The sequence below is a fragment of the Chelonia mydas genome, chromosome 8, assembly GCF_015237465.2.
Source record: "Chelonia mydas isolate rCheMyd1 chromosome 8, rCheMyd1.pri.v2, whole genome shotgun sequence".
NCBI lineage: Eukaryota > Metazoa > Chordata > Testudines > Cheloniidae > Chelonia > Chelonia mydas.
In genome coordinates this window covers 36,021,294-36,042,324 of record NC_057854.1, presented here as the reverse complement: position 1 = coordinate 36,042,324, position 21,031 = coordinate 36,021,294, and the positions used below count along the sequence as shown (strand labels likewise).

The following is a 21,031-nucleotide window of genomic DNA, read 5'->3' as shown; positions in this document are numbered from 1 at the left end:
AGGTCAATGCTGAGCTTTTGAAAATCACAGCCTAAAGGTTGAGTTTTGCCAAGAGATTTAGTTTAACCAGTAATCAATCTGCTGAGTCCAGAAAGAGTACATTTCTGCAGCCACACACTGACGCTGCACAGGTCAGTTTTCTCAGGTTGTAGTTCATATCAGGTTTTGGTGCAGAAGTTCGTGGAATAGTTGTCGTACAGCTGAGGAAGGCTTCATCTACACCCTCAAACACCTCTAATTAAATTTTGTAGTTCAAATGAAATGACAGTTGTGTGTAATAGGTTTCCAAATATGGGGGCAGTGCCTGTTGACAGGCATGATTTATGTTTCACAGTAATTCCTCTTATGGTACTGGTATTTTGTGTTGCCAGCACTGTGAAAACATACCATCCAGGGCAAAAAGAGAACAAGAGCCGATGTTTTCATATACTGCAGAATCTTTCTCCTGATTTTATTCTCTCTGGACCATGTCAGCTGGTCTGTGAATGCTGGGTAGATCCATAGATTCCAAGGCCAGAAGGGGCCACTGTGATAAACTTATCTGACCTCTTGTATAACACAGGCTACAGAAATTCCCCAAAATAATTCCTAGACCAGATCTTTTAGAAAAACATCCAGTCTTGATTCAAAAATTGTCAGTGATGGAGAATCCACTAGAACCCTTGGTAAAAGGTTCTGTTCCAGTGGTTAATTACTCACTGTTAAAAATTTACACCTTATTTTCAGTCTGAAGTTATCTAGCTTCATCTTCCAGACATTGGATCTCATTATACCTTTCTCTGCTAGATTGAAGAGACTATCATTAAATATTTATTCCCCTTGTAGGCACTTGTAGACTGTAATCAATTAATTCCTTAACCGTCTTTTTGTAAAGCTAAATAAATTGAGCTCTTTGAGTCTATCACTAAAAGCCATGTTTTCCAATCCTTTAATCATTCTTGTGGCTTTTCTCTGAATCCTCTCCAATTATCAACATCCTTCCCAAATTGTGGGTACCAGAACTGGACACAGTATTCCTACAACGGTCACACCGGTGTCAAGTATAGAGGTAAAAAAACTCTCTACTCCAACTCAAGATTCCCTTGTTTATGCATCCCAAGATCTCATTAGGTCTTTTGGCCACAGCGTCACACTGGGAGCACATGTTCAGCTGATTATCCACCATGGTCCCCAAATCTTTTTCAGAGTCACTGCTTCCCAGGATAGAGTTCCCCCTCCTGTAAGTATGGCCTACATTCTTTGTTCCTCGATATATGCATTTACCTTTAGCCATTTTAAAATACACATTGTTTGCTTGTGTCCATGATGAGGAAGTGGGACACTGGGATCAGTACACGTTTTAGGTAGAACAGCTCCAACATTTCTTCCTGCAGCTGGCAAACTTCTCCTGCCCTAACAAACCAAGCCAGAGTGTTAGCGTTCGGCTAGTGGTGGTATAGCAAGAAATATTGCAGGGACTAATTCCAGAAACCTAAAAACCTCAAAGGTGAGGAGCAAACTTACTAGTTCAGAAGTTCTGGTGATGAGCATCATAGGAATGAATCCTTATAACTAGGGCAGCGTGTACTCTTCTAAAGAAGCAGACTCCTTTTGAAATGATTGGGGCTCCCCTGTTCTGTACATGCCATTCCCTTCTAGAAGTGGTAGCTCAGGGGCTGTACATAAACCTGAATCCTTTAGTCGCCCTCTAGGCTAAGTGCTCCATTGGTGTCTGTAGCCATGGATGGGGTGTGATACTTTCCTGCAAAGTGGGCAAATCCAGTTGGATTCTCCTCCATCTGGTGTTCTGCCTTGAGCAGACTCTAGTGGAATTTCCTGAAATTAATATCCTGCTTTGGAAGACAAATTGCGAACAAGTCAGACTATTCATCAGTTGCAATAAGGTATAAATCTTAGACTATCCCTGTATGATGGGGGTTCTAGTCAACATGAGATGGCCCAGGGCTCATTAGACTTCTGGAACTGGTGTATGCCCATGCAGCTGCTCAGAAAAAAGCCCACTGATTGCTATGTTCTGAATTTCCCCAAGACATAACTGTAGCAGCAAATGCCCAGTCTAGCATTAGATGGGCTAATCTGTTTGGCTAATTAGATTTCACTCTGGCCAAGTAAGTGACAAAATGACAGAGCACTTCAGACCTGGAAAAGAGGTGGCTAAGGGGAGATATGATTGAGGTCTATAAAATCATGACTGGTATAGAGAAAATAGATAAGGAAGTGTTGCTTACTACTTCTCATAACACAAGAACTAGGGGTCACCAAATAAAATTAATAGGTAGCAGGTTTAAAACAAATAAAAGGAAGTAAGTATTTCTTCACACAACGCACAGTCAACCTGTGGAACTCCTTGCCAGAGGATGTTGTGCAGGCCAAGACTATAACAGGGTTCAGAAAAGAACTAGATAAATTCATGGAGGATAGGTCCATTAATGGCTTTTAGCCAGGATGGGCAGGGATGGTTTCCCTAGCCCCTGTTTGCCAGAAGCTGGGAATGGGCGACAGGGGATGGATCACTTGATGATTTCCAGTTCTGTTCATTCCCTCTGAAGCACCTGGCATTGATCACTGTCAGAAGACAGGATACTGGGCTAGATGGACCTTTGGTCTGACCCAGTAGGGCCATTCTTATGTCCTTTTCAAAGACCACGGGTAGACAAAAAAATTTAGACTTTGTTACCGATCTTTTTGAAGACAGCAAAATCTCCTTCCCTCCAGCCTGGGCTATGTGGACAATTTTAACCATCCTGATGTTGGCTGAAGCCCTGTAGGGTTGGGGGAAATGTTTCTCCAGACGAGTGTGTATACCCAACTATATCTTGGGATCTGATCACTTTCCCAAAGAGTGTTCCCACACAGACCCTGAGGAATGTCAAAAATGACACATGTTAACTTTAGAGATACAGAAACTCTTGGCCAAAAAGTTTATAGAGCCCATGTCACAAGATGAGTTACATCAGGGGTGCTATTTGAGGCATTGTGTCATGTCCAAAGACTTCAGAGACTTCCTCAAGGAAAGGCTTCTGATTGTGAGAATAAAATACTGGCAACTGGCAGGCTGACGCTCCAGAATGTGATATAATCCTTGGGAAAAGGCACTGGGGGAAAAGCATCCTCAGGAAAGGAAGCTGCCAGCTTGCTTCAGACCCATCATTTAGGGTTTGTAGGAACAAGGGTTTACAAAGCCTAACATTAGGCAGAAAGTTTCCATGAGTGTCTTTTAAATTTCCATGAAGAGCTTTTTGTTTGGATTTAAACGTTCCCTTTTAGTATTTGCTGCCCACAGATTGAAGCATTGGGCTAAGGCATGAGAACTAGAAATTGAAACTGGCTACTCTGGTTTTCATTGTCCAAGCAGAGCAAGAAGCACAATGCAAACATCAAAAATGATGAAAAATAAATTATAAACAATTATTTGATAAGACTGTGTCTTTAAATCCTATGTGTAATCTAGAGTTCTGCCTTTCACAGCCTGGTTCATCATGGAGAGCAGATAATACTGCTTTTTTGTAATACTGGCTTTTTAATAGAAGAAAGAATATGTGCCACAATGGTTGGGTGCCCAGCAGACACGTCAGTAGCACATCCTCTTCTGAGAACAGAATTTGGGATTCTCCATAGATATGCGAAGTCCAACCAAAAACCATCCTAGTTTCTTTCAATGTAGGGCCAGTATCTAAGCCACAAGGCTGTAGGAAATATATTTCTTTAGTCTTCTAAAACTAGTCAGTGAGGGATCTGAGTCATAGTTTTTTTCCCCCTCCCTGTGGAATGCCTGCATGCTACTACCTCTTTACCCTATTAAGAATGTATGGCTTTGATGTGTCATGCTGCATATCTGTTTCGGAATGGAACCAGTTCAATGATTCTTATTAGGAGATGATGTCATAAAAACTTAAGGTAGGAATGTCCAATGCACTGAACTCCAATTTACCTGAACCATGCAGGAAACTCGTTCCTAGATTGCCAAAGAGAGAGTCTGTGCTAATCACAGCTCTTTCCCTCTCGAGGCAGTATCAGCTGTAGCAACTTCTGCATTAAATAGAATACAGTTCTGCAGCTGCTGATGAAACCAAATAGGATTGGTTAGATCAGAAAACAGGGTGGCAGCATGCTACCCGAATAGGGGTTTGAAACACAAGGTCACCTCTTAGGAGTAGACACATCAGGTTAGAGTGTGATGGTAGGTATTTAAAACATCCTTATTATTGTACTGCTGACAAGACACAAACCAGAACACCAAAGCAGCCTCTTAAATGGACTGTAATAGTAAGTACCAGAAGAGAGTTTGCGTTCGTGGGACACAGCCTGACTTGCATAACCTCAAAAGAAGGAGGAAGAGTCAAGTTCATGTTCCCAATAACTGAAACTAAGGACTGTTACAGCCTCCTATCAAGTAAAGGCATGGAGGAAGACTGACTAATTCCTTTTCTTCCCCATGTCACTGGTTTAAATGTGGCCTAGGTAAATTGTAGCTTTTCTCATCTGATGGCTGCTCAGTGTCCAATGTGAATTCAGTTTATGGTCTGTCTACTTTAGAAGGGCCAGATCTTGATGCCAGAGAAGTTAACGTGAGCTCTCTGTATGACAAGGATGCGTAAACAGCCAGTGCTATTTTTGGCTGCATCTCTGATCACGTGGGAGGTACCAGTTCTACTCGACAGAGCCTTAGTGAAATCCCACCCAGGTTATGACCAACCGTAGAAGAATTAGGGGGGAAAAGGCAAAGAAAGGTAACTTAGAACAAAGGCTGAAGGGTATGGCACTGGAGGAGCAACTAAAGGGCAAAATGGAGTGTTACCCCTTTTGACCCGGAGCAGCAAGTCAAAGTTCAGGGCCCTGTGGCAGACTCCCTTATTTCCCTACTGTTACTATGGGGAGGAGAAATTGACATTGGAGTCAGGTATTTTCTTTGATGCAGTTTTGTTAATTTACAAGGAATGTACAAAGTTGTGCTTCTCCAAACATAGGAGGACCCCAAAACAGGAGACAGCTTCCTTGTTCACAGCCCCAAACTCTTTCAGCCAGCACTCTGACCCAAAAACTTCTCACTAGGCTTCTTCCAGGGCTACACACCTTGCTTCCAGATAGAGTCCACTTGGCTTTCTTTCCTGTTCTGTCAGGGTGTCTCTGTCATGTCTCTCTCCTTGTTGTGCTGTGTCTGTCCCATGCCCACACACCCTTACCCCCAAGACAATACCCAATGAAAACCTCCTCTTCTGAGTGGTTAGAATTCCTGAGTGAACTTGGTTTGGCTTGGAGACTGCAGTTGTTTCTTACATTTAAACTGAAAGAAAGGTGTCTGCTAATTAATCAGTGTAAGAGGTTTTAACTCCATCTGTAACAATATGTAGTAGGGAAATAAGAGAGTCTGCAAACGGGTTGACGTGATCGGTCCATAAATACCTTCCAGGTAGCACTATAAATGAAGGAAGGTGCTGTAGTTATTCAGTCTCTGAAGGTAAAATAATGAACATTGGCATCTTGGGGAATCTCCCACTGGTGGTAGCCATGGTGAGAGCTCTAGTGTAGACAAGGTGTTTCTCCCACCATTTGGTCTAGACCTGCCCTAAATAGCACTGGTGATAGTGCCATGGTGGGAGATTCCCCCCAAATGCTAATGAAGGGGAAATGGATTGATGAAGTGGGAGCAGTTGAGCAGGAGAGTAGATTACTAGGGTGGTTATCAAAGTTCATGCTCTGTAAACTTGGAGCAGATTAGGTCAGATCTGTGTGAGTGGCATAGTGAGCAATATTTGAAAATGCCGGCATTTAGGTTGGCTCCTCATAGGCATCTCTTCTGGCCCTGCTCTCTGAATCAGCAAGGATTTTTTTTTTAAATCAAACATTAAATATGCCCTTTCCCCAAAGAGTTAGAACTACAGATCTCATTAAATTATTCACATGTGCATTCAGCTGCCTTCAAGGCAGCCTTGTGCTTCTAGCTCCTCAGCTGGGCAATAATTACCACATGCCGGAGGAGTGTAACATCAGGTCACTCCTCCATATTTGGAAGTCCTGTAAATAGCAGTGCCATAAAAACAAACTTATTTCTGAAACCACTGAAAACCATTTCCTTGCAAACTCAGCCCAGTAAGCGCTGGTAACTGAGATGCACCGGAATCCCTGGTCATTTTGAGTGCTGGATTATTCACTTATGTGACAAACGATTTAAGCTTATTTACTGGTATTGCTAAGTGTTGCAGTTTGGCAATGAGTAGTTAAGAAACTACCTGCAGTAGCCTGCACTGAATAAGCTTCAGTAAAACTACAAAGATCTATGTTGGTAGCAGAGTCCTGACTGGTAAATCTATATATACATAGTATGCTAAATGAGGAGTCATTTGCACTGGGGCCGGGGGCAGCCTTTCTGAAAGGGACCATCCCTCTGTTTCATACCGAGACATCAGCTGGCAACCCAACCTTTTCATGCTACTTAATCCCTTATTCTCCCCTCCTCCTGCTTGCCACAGCAGCAACTGAGCCCTGGTCTACACTTAAAATTTAGATCAACCTAGTTAAGCTGAACTCGCCCCCAGTATAGAGGCAGCTAGGTGCATAGGATAATTCTTCTGTCGACCTAGCTACTGCTAGTCAGGGAGGTGGATGGATGGAAAAACCCCTTCCATTGATGTAGGAAACATCTATGCTATGGTGCTACAGTGGCATAGCTGCAACTGTGCCACTGTAGTGTAGACATGTCCATAACTGTTTGTACCTGGATTCTGATGTAACTGGTGCTGGTAATGCGTTGTCTTCTGCATACAGTGTAAAACTGAGGCCTTGATAAATTGTGATAATCAGGGCTGGGATTTTCAAAAGAGTCTAAGGGGGTTAGGCCATCAAAATTCAGCAGGAATGGGGCTCCACCCCCCTCAGCCTTCTGTGAGAATCCCAGCCCATGGCCTCTTGGCTCTTTAGAAAAGGGACAATGTTACTGTCCTTCCAGTTTGGGAAATTCTGTTCTGCTGATGCTAAGGGCCCTGGCAGTTTCAATTGGATAGGGTATTTTCCATTTGCTGCTCTGCTAGATAATGTTACTGAGCCATGTTGTGCAGCCATCTCTGAGGTAGAACACAGAAGCTGTATTTCCAGTACGGAGAACTTGATTACCAAGTGTAGGCCCTCGTCTTGCAGTTGGTAGCACGTAAGTGCCCTGCTGCGCTTCCCCAGATTGCTCTGAAGTCAGTGGGGTGCTGCGTGAGCATGCTGTCAGTTCCAGGATCAGGGCCAGAGAGGTGTGTTGAGGTTTAAAAACACCATAGAACTAAAGTAACATGCTCAGTTGGGGAAGAGACTTTGGCAAAGTGTCTGATTTTTCTTATGGACACAAATGCATAAATTGACTGTGACTTCCACGTACACGTGTGTGCATGTCAGGGTGGAATACGGCTGTAACTCTCTATATTAGAGGTTTCTTTAGCTGTATTTGCCTTTTAAAGAGCAGTGAAGAAAAACATTTACAAATGTAATGTATCACTTTAACTGGTGGCAGCAGATAGCAGGAAACTCAAGTGAAGAACCCTACTATGAATTTTAAAACCTTGCAACCACATTCTGGTACGTCCTACAGAAAGATCAGTTGGTGTTCAGTTAACAAGGGCAATGAAACGCGCATTAGCATGCAAATGAAATACGACAGGACCACTGCGGAGCATGTAATAATAATGGGTGTATTGTCGCAAGAGGTCGGTAGACTTTCTGATAACGCTAACTGTTAATGATTCACTTATTGCTACCAACTAGGTCCAATCAAATGTGGCCATGTCAGCAGAGTAGGCCTTAAACATGACTTAAAACTATATTGAAAACTCATCAGGTGGGTTTTTAAAACTGATCTGACCAGGCAAACTGTTTTTCAGATCAGCTTGTGTAACACATCTGTGGCTATCCCCAGTGAAGACAAGACCAGAGAGTTACATCGAGTTTCTGTCTAGGCCCCAGTAATTAGGGAATGAGGAGGGGTTTACACACAAGTTCCTGATGTTGCTCCAGTGATTACCTAAACAGAAACCAGCCTGCAGTTCTGAGGGGAAACGACACCTCGATTTCCCTTTGCAATGAAAATGTAGCAATAGTCTATTTCACACCCTTCCTTAGAGCCTGGCCCTTAGTCAGAATGTAATGAGCCAGCCGTAGCCCTGGCTCTTCGGGCTACTCACCAGTGGAGGTATCTGTAAGGTTACCTTCTTTGGGTTGAGCTTTTAGTGCTTCACTTCTTCCTCTGCTGGTGAACCCATTCCTTGGGGGGGTGATCTAGATCCTTGATAGCACATTTGTTGAGCTGTTTCGGGACATATTTGGCTCCCTCTTTCCCCCAGTCTTCTCCCTCTCCCTTTACCTGCAGCAGAGGCCTTCATGTGGCCTGGATCCTTCTTTGCTGAGTCCTAGGCTGCCTCTGATGCTCCATTGCCGGCACTGCCAACTTGAAGGCTTCTTGGAGCCCATTGGGTGCCCTGTGTCGCCCTCTCTCTGAGAGCACAGACCTCATGCAGAGGACTGACCTGTGCTAGGACATCCTTGTGGTGGGGAGGAACGAAGGCACCTTGGGACTGAGTAGGGATGGGTGGCAGACCCTCTAAGCTATGAGACTGGATCCTGAGAGCCACATAATGGGGTGGGAACACAGCTAAAGGGCGTTCAACCCCCCCAGCAGCTCTTGCCTGTATCCTGCGCTCCCAGGACCTTAGAGTTGATCTGATCTGAGCAAGGGGTGGCTCTTCAAGTAATGTCCCCTTTGGCATTCAGCTCCACCTCCAGTGCTCTGCCATACACTAGCAGGAGACCACACTCTGCCAGTGGAGAAGAGGCCCCAAAGGGGGAGCGTAGAGGATTATTTGAAGAAACGTTCCTTACCATCAACGCCCAGAGTATGAATGCTTCAGTGATGTCAGGTAGGATTAGTGTGCCTAGTACTTTTACTCATCGGAAGCAAGGCCTAAAGGGTTTTTAGCTAGGTTTCCTCCCAGTGGAAGTTTGGAATCCCATGGAGTGTATAAAGACAGATTGATGGTGGTAACTATCAGTTGTGTCATTGTAATTAAACGAGTTCTTTAATGACAGCAATAGAAATGATACAACCCCTCTGTTTCCTCGCTTTGCATCTGTTGAGGGCAGGTTTTTAAAACAAAATTTTGTCATATGAAATTTGCCGTGAGGACAAACAGATGGGGATTTCATAAGCTACCAGCTAACAAAACATTTGATTAGAAAGTAACTTCCTACGGGTGGATAGTGTTAGTGTTAAAGTCAGGCACGTCCACCTTTGTTTGGCAGCATGACGACAGGGGATGCCGGAGTTCTAATTGCAGCTCTGACACACACTGCTGCTGTGACCGTGGGCTGATCACACAACCCTTCTGCTTCAGTTTCCACATTCGTACAAATACCTCGAAGGGTTGTGAGAATGGAGTGCTGTGCTCTACAGACCTCAATGCTACACATGTGTGAAGTATTAGTATAGCTATTTATTGGGCTCCCTCATTAAACATTTTACTGAAAAGCTGCTGCTGTGGGCAGAGGGAAAGCCAGATGCTCCTGATGTCATTGCTGGGGTTGACTTGGGAGAGAGGACTGGGCACTTTTTCTCCATCCAGATCGTCTGACTATTGTTAACTGTCCTGAGTAATTTACAGACTTGTAACTGTACTAAACAGTTTAGTTGAACTGTAGCCTACCACTAACTCCAGCTGTAGTTAGTGGTAGGCTTTTCAGTCGAGCATGCCTTGGATGGAGTCTGGCTGGAAGAGTGCAGACACAAGGTGATGTTGGCAGGATTGTATCATAGTACCATGTTCTAATGACTTTTCCTGCTGCATTAGAGCTCCCAGTCCCCCCGTGTCTTGGCAAAGCCTGACAGGAGACTGTCTGGTCTGGAGCTTTAACCTGGAATTTCCTGCCTTTTGTTGGCTTGTCCCAGCCTTTGTGTGTGTGAGTCCTCTGTGTTTCCTTTGGGGGGAGTTCACCTCTAAACCTGTTCCAGAAAGGACTTAGGGTATGTCTCCACTGCAATGTAAGCCCAGGGTGAGTGGGATTTGAGTCAGCTGACCTGTGTTAGGGAACCCTGGACTTGAGTGTCCTATATTTTATTTTAACCCTGTGCTACTACTTTTCTAATCTGTGCATGAACCTACAGCTCTGGTGTCCACACTGCAGAGTCCAGAGCTGTGTCAGAATAACCTTATCCTAGAGTCCCTAGTGGTCCGTCCCCCCCCGTCCCCCCCCCCCCGAATATGGCCACTCTAGCCCTAGGATTGTGGTGCACTGTGGGATAACTTTACTGCCTGCCTGCAAGTTACCAGGAAGCAGCTTGTGTTGCAAAAGGGCAAAAGGTTTGCTCGGTTTGCTTTCCGTTGCAAACCCAGGAGGCTTTCTGATAGTGTGCTTGCAGATTGGTGATCAGAAGAGAATGGGTTAATACTGACATGAGCTGCTGCTGTTTGCAAAAGGGAGGGGGGGTGGCGGCGGCTTTCGTTTTCAATAGAGTGGATTTCAGATTGATGGGCTAGAGAGGACTGAGGAAGTAGTATCCCACAGTTCCACGGGACAATCGGCTGACTCCTAGGACCTTAGATGCAGTCCCGCTTGATTGTCTGCAAAGCAATAGGGCTTGGACCCAAGGTCACAGCTTAACTTGAGTTCAGACTCTCCAGCCTTGCAGAGCCCTGGAACCCTGGGGTAGCGCAATTACAGTGTAGATGCAAAGGGACCTAGGCTTGAGCTCCAGCTCATGCACAGGTTTACATTGCAGTGTAGATGAACGTTGGATAACTACACTCCATTGACTTGCTGCTTAGTGGGTTTTTTTTCCTTTTAGCTGGGAGTCCCAAACTTTGCAATGCTGTGGGTTGTCCCTTGGGTTTGATTCTGTGAGATGCTGAGCTCCAACTCCCATTAGCTTCAGTGGGATTTGGCATCTTACAGAATTGGGCCCCTAACTTGCATTTAGTGGACCTGACCCTGCAAGCCCTTACTCAGGTGGCCTCATCAGGCTCCTTGCCTGAGTAAAGATTTCTGAGGTGAGGTCCAGGATGTTATAATTTACATGTAATAATAAATGCAAATGCATATAGCACAGAAGTGCTGGTATCAAGGTCTTCCTTGGAAACTGACTAGAATTGGAGCTTCCCCAGGCCATTATGGCAGAGTCTGTGGCTTGTCAGTCAAGCTCTGTCCATGGGCTACCCCTGTAATATAGATGTTCTTAATGTAGTCCTGAGAGGCCGTAATCAGGCTCAGGGCCCTGGTGTGCTAGGTTCTGTACAGACACAAAGGTAGGTGCAGCCTGTGCCCTGCAGAGCTTACGATCTGTTTTGGAGGCAATATAGTGAACTGAAGGGTGTTCACAGGCAATTTTTTTTTGCCTGTCACCTAGGTGGACCTCTAATTCTGAATGGGTAGAGCATGGGAGGCAGCTCTGAACGAGGACCAAGACCGCTATTGACACCTGTCACTTTTGGGTTTTAAAACCGAATTTACAATTACCAAAGTGTTACATTCCTGACTGGTGTCCTCAGAGATCACGGTTCATTCCTCTGGAAGTCAAGGTCCTTGGGAGCCTCCCTGAAGTTTCCTTGCACCGGTTAATGAAGAGAATTTGGATCTAGAGTTCTGCCTCTAGTACTTAGATCTCAGTCCACTCCGACAAGAATGCTTTCTGTGGCTTTGGAGTTCGCTGGAGATATGCCAGTGGTGTCTGCTGTTTGAAAACTCAGAGCGAATAGTCAAAAGAAGTGACTCCAGTCCTCTAGGGTTACCCAGATGAGGAGGAAAAAAATGCTACTGGCTGAAATCCTATTTCTGGGTTACAGTTTCTGTCCATTTCCCTGCCAAGTTTAGCCTAATTCACGATGATTTTTTAAAGTCTCTTTTCTGATTGCTAAGGAGTTTTAGAACACGCATCTCCAAGAAAGGGGATAAAAGGTGGTATGTACAGAGGCTTGTAGGGGCAGTGTGCTGGGAGAGAAGCTGAGCCCTGATTGCGGGCGGGGCTTCTCTGACTAGTGGTCCTATACGGGTAGCCAACCAGTCAGGCAGTGGCAGAGACAGCTGCAGCAGCACAGGAGCCAGCAAACAGAGCTGTAAACAGGGGAGTTTGTAAGGGGGTTTGGGGGGGAAGAATAAGAGCCAGGCAAAGGAACAGACAGGCTAGTGAAGGGAGTGTGTGGTGGTCTGGCAGTGTTTTGGTGCTCGGTTTGGTTTGTGTTTCCCAGACTAACAGGATTTAGGTGAGAAGGCTATGACAGACACAGAGGCAGCAGTGGTAGTGACCCAAGTAGTGGAAGACACAATGAAGAGGACTGGATGTAGAAGCTGCGTCATGTACATGATCCTGTAGGGGGTACCTGAAAAGAATTTTGTCTGCATGAAGTGCCGCCTGATAGAGCTGATGGAAGAGAAGATCCGAGGATTGGAGATGCAGATGGAAACTCTGGTTGAGCTTAGAAGGGGGTTTGAGTGGATGATGGAGCAAAGACATGAGGAGGCTGAAGGGAAAAGCTCAGACTTGCAGATGGAAGCAGGACCAAAGAACTCTGAGGGGATACTGCTGGGTGAGAAAAGTAGACACTGGAAGCATGTGACTAAGAGAACCAGGCAGAGGAAAAGATGGGCCAGTGAAGGAGAAATAGAGCTCAGGAACAGGTTTGCGGAGTTGGAAAATGAAGAAGGGGCACAGCAGGTGGTCACTGAAAGTGAGAGGGCAAGAAGGAAGAGAAGAGCAGATAGTCCTATAGAAGGGGGTAAGTGTCAGTGGAGATAACACTAAATATGAGCCCCAGGAGGATACGGGATAGGCTGCAGAGGATTGCAAGGGACAATAGGAATCGAGAGGACTTGCGGCCAGATGGAACAGGGGATAGACTGGAGAATCGCACCATTGCCAGGAAAAGGCAGGTCTATGTGATTGGGGACTCATTCCTGAGAAGAACAGACAGGCCTGTAACAAGAGCTGATCCAGAGAACAGAAGGGTGTGCTGTCTACCAGGTGCTAAGATACGGGATGTGGCCCTGAGGTTGAAGAGGATCGTAACGGGAGCGGGAAAGAATCCTTTGATTATCCTTCATGTGGGAACAAATGATATGGCTAGATTCTCACTGGAGCATATCAAGGGAGACTATGCCAGGCTGGGGAAGACGCTTAAGGAAATTGAGGCTCAGGTGATCTTCAGTGGGATTCTGCCTGTTCCTAGAGAAGGGCAACAAAGGTGTGACAAGATTATGACCATCAACAGATGGCTCAGGCAGTGTTGCTATAAGGAGAGCTTTGGGATGTATGGCCACTGGGAAGCATTCATGGACAGCGGACTGTTCTCTCGGGATGGACTTCACCTGAGTAAGGAGGGAAATAGACTTCTAGGATGGAGGATGGCACAACTGATTAAGAGAGATTTTAAACTAGGAATCTGGGGGAGATGGTTGCGGATGATACAAAGCTGGGAGGTATTGCCAATACAGAGAAGGACCGGGATATCATACAGGAAGATCTGGAAGACCTTGTAAACTGGAGTAATAGTAATAGGATGAAATTTAATAGTGAAAAGTGCAAGGTCATGCATTTCCACAGTATGCATCCGATGAAGTGAGCTGTAGCTCACGAAAGGTTATGCTCAAATAAATTGGTTAGTCTCTAAGGTGCCACAAGTACTCCTTTTCTTTTTGTGAGGAGATATGATTGCTCTCTATAAATATATCAGAGGGATAAATACCAGGGTGGGAGAGGAATTATTTAAGCTCAGTACCAGTGTGGACACAAGAACAAATGGATATAAACTACCCATCAGGAAGTTTAGACTTGAAATTAGACGAAGGTTTCTAACCATCAGAGGAGTGAAGTTCTGGAACAGCCTTCCAAGGGAAGCAGTGGGGGCAAAAGACATATCTGGCTTCAAGACTAAGCTTGATAAGTTTATGGAGGAGATGATATGATGGGATTGCCTAATTTTGGCAATTAATTGATCTTAGACTATTAGTGGTAGATGTGCCCAATGGCCTGTGATGGGATGTTAGATGGGGTGGGATCTGAGTTACTACAGAGAATTCTTTCCTGGGTGTCTGACTGGTGAGTCTTGCCCACATGCTCAGGGTTTAGCTGATTGCCATATTTGGGGTCAGAAAGGAAATTTCCTCCAGGGCAGATTGGCAGAGGCCATGGGGTTTTTTCGGCTTCCTCTGCAGCTTGGGGCATGGGTCACTTGCTGGAGGATTCTCTGCTCCTTGAAGTCTTTAAACCATGATTTGAGGACTTCAGTAGCTCAGATATAGGTGAGAGGTTTATCGAAGGAGTGTGTGGGTAAGATTCTGTGGCCTGCGTTGTGCAGGTGGTCAGACTAGACGATCATAATGGTCCCTTCTGACCTTAAAATCTATTATTCTATTATCCAATTTGTGAAGACTTGGCTGGGCTGGAAGAGGATTTTATAGATGTTCCAGTATTACCTGAGTGTGAATAGATTATTCTATGGGCCTTGTGGGTTTTTGTCATTTGATTCTTTAGATGTGAGTACATAGAATACAGAGCTACTTTATAACAGTACAGAGGTACTTTTTCTTTTCCTTGTTTTTTTTCCTTTGTTTCAGGCTCAGAATGTTAAGTTTATGTATGTTTTTAACTTTATTGCAGTTAGCTTGTCACTCTTCTTAATGCTTTGTTACTGATGTAATGACAATTGTGAATATGATGTCTGTAAAGAAATGAAATACACGTTTTCCCTATAAATATGACAGTGCCTAAAATATATCTAATAAAGATTAAAACTATTCAAAAATAACCCTCAACAGCCCTGGTGTATGAACCAGTATATGCTGGGACCTTTATTCACTAAAAATGACTCACTTGTGATTTGCATGGAGCCCAAATGACGACTCCCTCCTCCACTCCTCCCCCCTCCCCCACGCATTGGTATCAACATTCATATCACCATAGACATTCTGTAGGATTCACTCCCAGCACTATAACTTACCACAGGAAAGCAGAGATTCAGCTACTGATCTGAAACAGAGCATCGTGTGGGGGTGATATGGCTGTTGAGTCTGTTCTGATTTTGTACCTTGCAGCAGAGGAAGTCGTACCTGGAGCGGAGTGTAAAGGACGCTGAAGATAACATCCGAGAAATGTTGATGGCCCGAAGAGCACAGTAGGGGCGTGGCTCCCTCAGCCAAGTTGGTCCATTTCACTGGTGCCCACGCTGATTAGCTAGAACGGGGATATTTTCTAGACGAGATGACCTTGCGCTCTGTTTGCTGCCACCTGTTGGTGGGAGGAGTTTGTGTTTGAATGCGTTGGATGTTGTGTCTCACCCTTTCTGTATCTGGATGTTGTAATAAACTCTTCTTGCAAAGACTGCTGTGTTAACCAGCTCCTGTGTCTAGCAGACTAGCTTGGATTTTATACCGGTTGCGTTCATACTGTTGGCTTTTCAGTGGAGGAAACCATGTGCTGCTTCAGGTATCGTCCTTTTTGCTCAGAGTGGGCCAGATTTTAATAGTGCAGAACCCTATCAGGCCCCGATTTTCCAAAGCACTCAGCACCCAGCAGTTCCTGTTCTGATACTTCGGGCTGGATGTTCGAGAGTTCAGCACCACCGAGTGTGCACCCAGCATGCTGAGCTCACTGGAAAATCTGGCCCATAGACCTGATTTAAGGCCCAGTGTAGCAAATGGTTACTCCCAAGCCTACTGCTTACTCCCATGAATAGGGCGACTGACATCAGTGGGACATGGCACACAGTCAGAGTGCTCAAGGGGAAGGCATGTCTTACGTCGAACGCTGGTGGGTTGCTGTGATAAAAGCATCACACTGTCTCCTAAGGAGCAGCAGGGCAACAAAGGACTTTCTGTTTTTCTTTTTAATGCTGCTTTGAAAGAGCTCTTGGAGTTTCCTTTGGCAAAACTGAAACAGAAGCAAATGGCAGGAAGAAGTGGTTGGCTCGAGAGAAGAGTATGTGCAGAAAAATACATAGACACGTGCAGCATGGCTTTTCCGTTCCTAAACTGGAGGAGGAGGAAAAGATTTGGGAGCATGGTTTGAACTTTAATCTCTCTCTAAACCTCACTGCTTGTAATGTCACTTGCCCTCTTCTATTGTGTGTGTAGCTGTTAGGAAAATGGTCACTGCCTGGGATGCCAGTAAGAATCTTTGCCGGGATAGTTGTTTGGATTCCAGTCGTGTCTAAGAGCCCCAGTCAGGGCCCCATTTCACTTTATCAATGGAGTAAAAGATGGTACTCTCCCCAAAGAGCTTACAAACAAACCTGGATGCCAGGGCTGTGGCAGCTGGCACAGCAAGGCATGCCAGGGCAGGACATTGCCAATGGGCCTGTATTCATCTACAAGATTAAACTTTATCACTAGAAAGCACATGGTTAACTACTGCTCTGAAACAACTGAGCTCTCTGATTGAGTTCTCATAGCCACTAAGAGTTACTGTGTTGTGCTGGTGCCCCCTTGTGGATAATGTTTGTAATGAATACTCCCCATTCTGCAAAACAAAATACAAGTTACAGGGTTTTTTATTGGCACCAGTGTATTCCAGGGCAATATTTCCTTGTCTTTAGAGCCCCGGTATGTGAAATGCCATGCTGTGCTGCATCTTTCTTTAACGTGTAACTTGATAGATTTGCCCTTTGTCTGGTGCCTAAGTTTCATGGCCTAACTGGCCCCAGATGTGTCACTCATGAGATTGGAGGAGGCCAGGGCACTGGGAGTTCCCCTGGGTTCTGTTCCCTGCTCTGTTACTGACTCCTGGGTAGCCTTAGATAAGACACGTGAGCTGTCAGTGTCTCAGCTTTCCCTGCACTAATGTGAGATTAAGGCCTACATCCCGAGTGCGTGGAGAGGGTTAATTCGTTAAACAGGCTGGTGCCATCCTTCCATGAATGGCCTGTGTGATGATATCCCCTCTAGTAGCTCTCTCTGGAGACCCACAACGAAGGGTTAATTATGTCCCCCAGGGGTGGATCGTAGCAGCCCTGTGAAACTCATCTAGTGGGAGAGGCAAACTGAAGAGAGACAAGGATGCCGTCCTGTGAGCGCTCCCCTGCTGCTTTCCAGCAGCATCACCCCTGTCCAGCACGGTGGCACCAGCATGGCCATAATCCCAGGGCTAGGAAGAGGCCAGACTTATTTTAATCGCTATCTTGCAATGACTGACCAGTTGGCCCATGACAAGTCAGAAGTTGAGTTAGTGATAGTCATAGACTGACCCCCTGTATATCCCGGGCCACCCCCAGCACCCGCACACTGAACCCAGCCACTGCAATGAATCCAAAGTATCACAGCCCCTAGGAAACTAGCTATTACATGCCACAGGCAGAGAATAGGAGGGACCAAGGCACACGAGGGCCAGAAGCCTGCAATGTCAGGGAAATGAAGTTATCTCCACCGTCACGGCTGGCAGTAGCTGGCATCTTCGGGGCAGAAGCGCTAAGGAGACTGAACTGCAGCTGCCTAGAGGCGGTTGGTCACTTGAGAACCAGAGGGAGGCATGCACGCGGCTGTGTGGCAGAAGCTGGCATTGCTGCTGCCCAGCCTTTACCAGTTTGGAGGATCAGGAGGCTTTTGTTACCCAGGCCCGTGCCAACCCTCCAAAAAGGGTTCCCTTGGAACCGGCAGGGGCGGATGGTCCAGTGGGTAGGGCACTAGCCTGACATTTGGGAGACAAGGGTTCAATTCCCTGCTCTCTTGGACTTGCTGTGAGCCCTTGGACACTGTCTGGCAGTGTCTTGTGTGCCAGCCCTGCCCCACCTCGCTGGGAGGATAAATGCCTTACAGATTGCGAGGTGCTTGGGTAGTACAGTGAGGGGAGCCAGGTAAAACCTCTGCTAGGAGCTTTGCTGGTCAGAGAGAGGTGGGGTGGGGACTTCTCCCCAGATAACACCAGGAGCTAGTGACATAAGAGTTTCCTTCACACAATAAACCCCATCTCTGAGGGACTAAGCCACAGCCCAAAGGCAGAATAGGTCCCGTGTCTTGGGGGTGGCATGGGGTTTGACAGTTATGCCAAAAATTCTAGCCTGTATTTTGGGTGCCTGATCTGTTTGCTGTTCAGTTACTTCTGCAGAAATGTGAATAAGCAGGAAAGGGCTGAAATGAACAAGCTCTGTTCAGAGAGCTCGCCAGGCTTAGTGTGTGTAGCGCTGCCCTCTGCTGGACCCTGACCCTCCCCATTAGCTGAGCCTTCGCTCCAGGGCTAGAGGCTTTATGCAGGGCACCTGCCACTCCCAATGACTCCAACAGCAGTTGTGGGTACTGAGCACCCAAAGCCACCAGCCACTCTTGAAACTCCAGCCTGGGTTGCCTGCTGTGCTCAGCAATAGCTGCTCCTGCTGGGGCAGTACGTGGCAGAGCCTCTGCCAGCTCAGTAATAAATAACGATCCACTCACTGCGTCCCATGCCAGCAACTGGTTGCAGGATTCTGACTCTCCCCAGGGCCTGGAGCAGCTGCCAGTGTTATGAGGTGGCCACTGAGAGTCCTCGCTACTAGGAAGGGTCGCTGCCAGGAAGGGCTCCTCTGGCCCGTGCTCTGGCCGCATCCTGCCGTCCCCTGCTGCTGGTTCCCCTTGGGCCTGGAACCTGCAGGGAGGTTGGCACGGGGCAAGCAGCCGAGGGCCAGTAGCCCTTTCCAAAGGAGGATATTTGAGGGGAATGGAGCCCAAGGTTAAAGTCTGGGGTGATGCCCTCAGCACTGGGCTAGAGGGGGCTGTGTGCAAGCCCTATCTTAGGATTTACCTGACCCTGCAGTGCAGGCCCAGCTGGGAGGTGAGCCAGCAAACCCTGCTTCCCTGGGCTGCAGCCCCGAATGCTCCCATCCCCCCCAGAGAAGTGGGCCGGGGGATCAGTCAGGGGGACCCAGTCTCTGGCACTGCTTCCCCATAGCACAGTGCCATCCGACCTGCAGAAAGGCTCCCAGGTACTGGGGCTGCAGACGGGGAAGCTGAATGACAGGCTGAACTGGACTGTGAGGATCGATTGGCAGGCGGCAGAGCTCAGCACTCCACTCTGAGACGAGGCTGGAGTGGCTCCCGTCCTCTCCTCCGATCTCTCCCTCTGTATCCCCTGAGTTGGGTCTTTTCTAAAACACGTGCCCGTGAGCCGTGTTGGACTGACCCAGAGCAAGGTCTGCCTGGCCTTGGGGCGGGGCCACCGCTGGCTCTGGGAGGAGTGAGGAGGGTGGATGGCACCAGCTGGGGTGATTTTTGTGGTGTGGATGCTTATCTCTGGTGAATGGGACTGAGGCCTCTCCCTGCCCTCCTCTCCAGGGTAGGGTCTTGGGGCAAATGCAGCCTCCTCTTCCCAGGTCCCCTATTGGCCATCTCAGCAGAGCGGCCAAGCATGATTGGCCCATGGAGGTGGTCCCTGCCTACACCCCACTGAGGCTGTGGATCAGAGTCAAGGCTGATGGGGAGGGCCAGGTGGCGGTACATATTACAGGGACGTCCCTTATTTCTTCATCTCGGTACAAGATCAGGTGTTGCTGAGTGCTGCAAAAAGCAGCAAGAGATGCCCCTGGTGAATGTAGGTGAGTGCTCCGTGGTGTTATTAATGGTGATAGTATTGGGAGGGGTGAGATGGGGGCTAAGAAAACAATCCCTTATGCAGTGCTGGCAGCCCTGTGTGGTGGGTGTCCAGGGCACCACCCCGCCATTAGTTATTTTACTCTTGGGTTTGTCAGACCTTGGCTTAAGGCTGAGGCCTAGCACTGAAGATAGAGCCTGTGGGTAACTGGCACAAAACCAGCGTGGGGAACAGTGCTGGAGCCAGGAGGGCTGGGGAAGGGGGGTGTGTGTGGGGGGGGGGGCAAGAAATGAACTCCAGGAGGCCAGGCTAAAGCCGGGGGCGTTAAGGGGGTGGGGAGAGTGGGAAATTCCTCTCTGATGAAATTCCTCTCTGACTTTTTGTTGGTGCTTAGCCGTGCAAGCTTAACAAGGCCTTGCCATAGGTCCCTTCCTGCTCTCGGCACTGCAATCAGCTGTGACTCCATGGAAGTCCCTGGCGTTACACTGCAGAAAATCGGGGTGGCGTTTACCTCTCTCCGGTGCCACCTGGGCTGCCCGCCCCAGGTGGCATGGCAGCCGTGACTGTCACAAGGGGCGTGCATTGCATAGGGGCAGCTCCTAGGGCCTCAATAGCCCCTTGGGTGTTTACTGAACTCTGTCCCATCTGTTGAGACATCCCCTGGCTTCCTGCCAAGATTATGAAAAGCCTGGGGCTCTTCGTATCTTGGGACTAGAGACTCTGCTGTCACTGCGCTGGGGATCGAATGCACATTAGCCATGCGGGACGCCAGCCTCAGGCAGGGCAACAGAGCAGGGCCAGGAGAGCAGGGTGCTTATTTTAATGAAGATAAGCGCTGCATGCCTCATGAATGGCCATTGCCATTTGCTGAGATTTAGGGCAGGGCAGGGCAGTGAGGGAAAGATCAAATTCACAGTGAACAATTACATCATCTCTTCTGGTATCAGGTTCACTAGGCAAGCGGGCTTGCCTCACATTTACTCAACAAGAATCTTCTAGAGCATTTTACACTACGGGGTGATTACACCCCCCCCGCATGCCTGCTGAGCTGCCCGACTGGGATGGTCTGAGAAGTCACATGGTACTGCCTCGGGCCACTGCTGGGCTGAGTGGGTGGACAGGGTGGGGGTAGACTGTGAAATTTGCTTTCTGTGTAGTGAAACTTGCTCCCTTGCGGGGCAGGAATGTGCCTGGGGTGGAGTCATTAGGAAATGAGGCCGGGCTTGGTGGGACGCTGTTTTGCTGTATTCACCCGGCTCTAGGGTGTTCCCCACTAAATGGGAGCTGCAGTTCCCTTGGGCTTCATGCTGCCGGCAGCACCAGCTAGCGTCTCTCTGAGTATTGTGCCAGGAGTTCCCTGACATGCGCTGGACAGGCTGAGCAAGAGCTGCATTCGGTGGGTGCTCTGGCTGGGCCCCCAGCATTCCTGGCTGCCGTAGCTTTTCTGACGCATGTTTTGGGATCTCACCCTCGGCCCGCAGCCTCGGGGCTGCTCTGGAACCATTCCGTTCCCTGCAAAAC

At 47.5% G+C, this 21,031-nt stretch overlaps 1 protein-coding gene across 1 annotated transcript in view; it reads left to right on the top strand.

The window, feature by feature from the left end:
* The window catches only part of PFDN1 (prefoldin subunit 1), a 59,444-nt gene extending 44,107 nt beyond the window's left edge, over positions 1-15,337 (top strand). The window contains exon 4 of the mRNA XM_007059164.4: positions 15,052-15,337. Within this exon, the coding sequence (XP_007059226.1) occupies positions 15,052-15,135 (84 nt within the window). The 3' untranslated portion in view covers positions 15,136-15,337. The remainder of the gene's footprint in view (positions 1-15,051) is intronic.
* Positions 15,338-21,031: the final 5,694 nt, after the last annotated feature.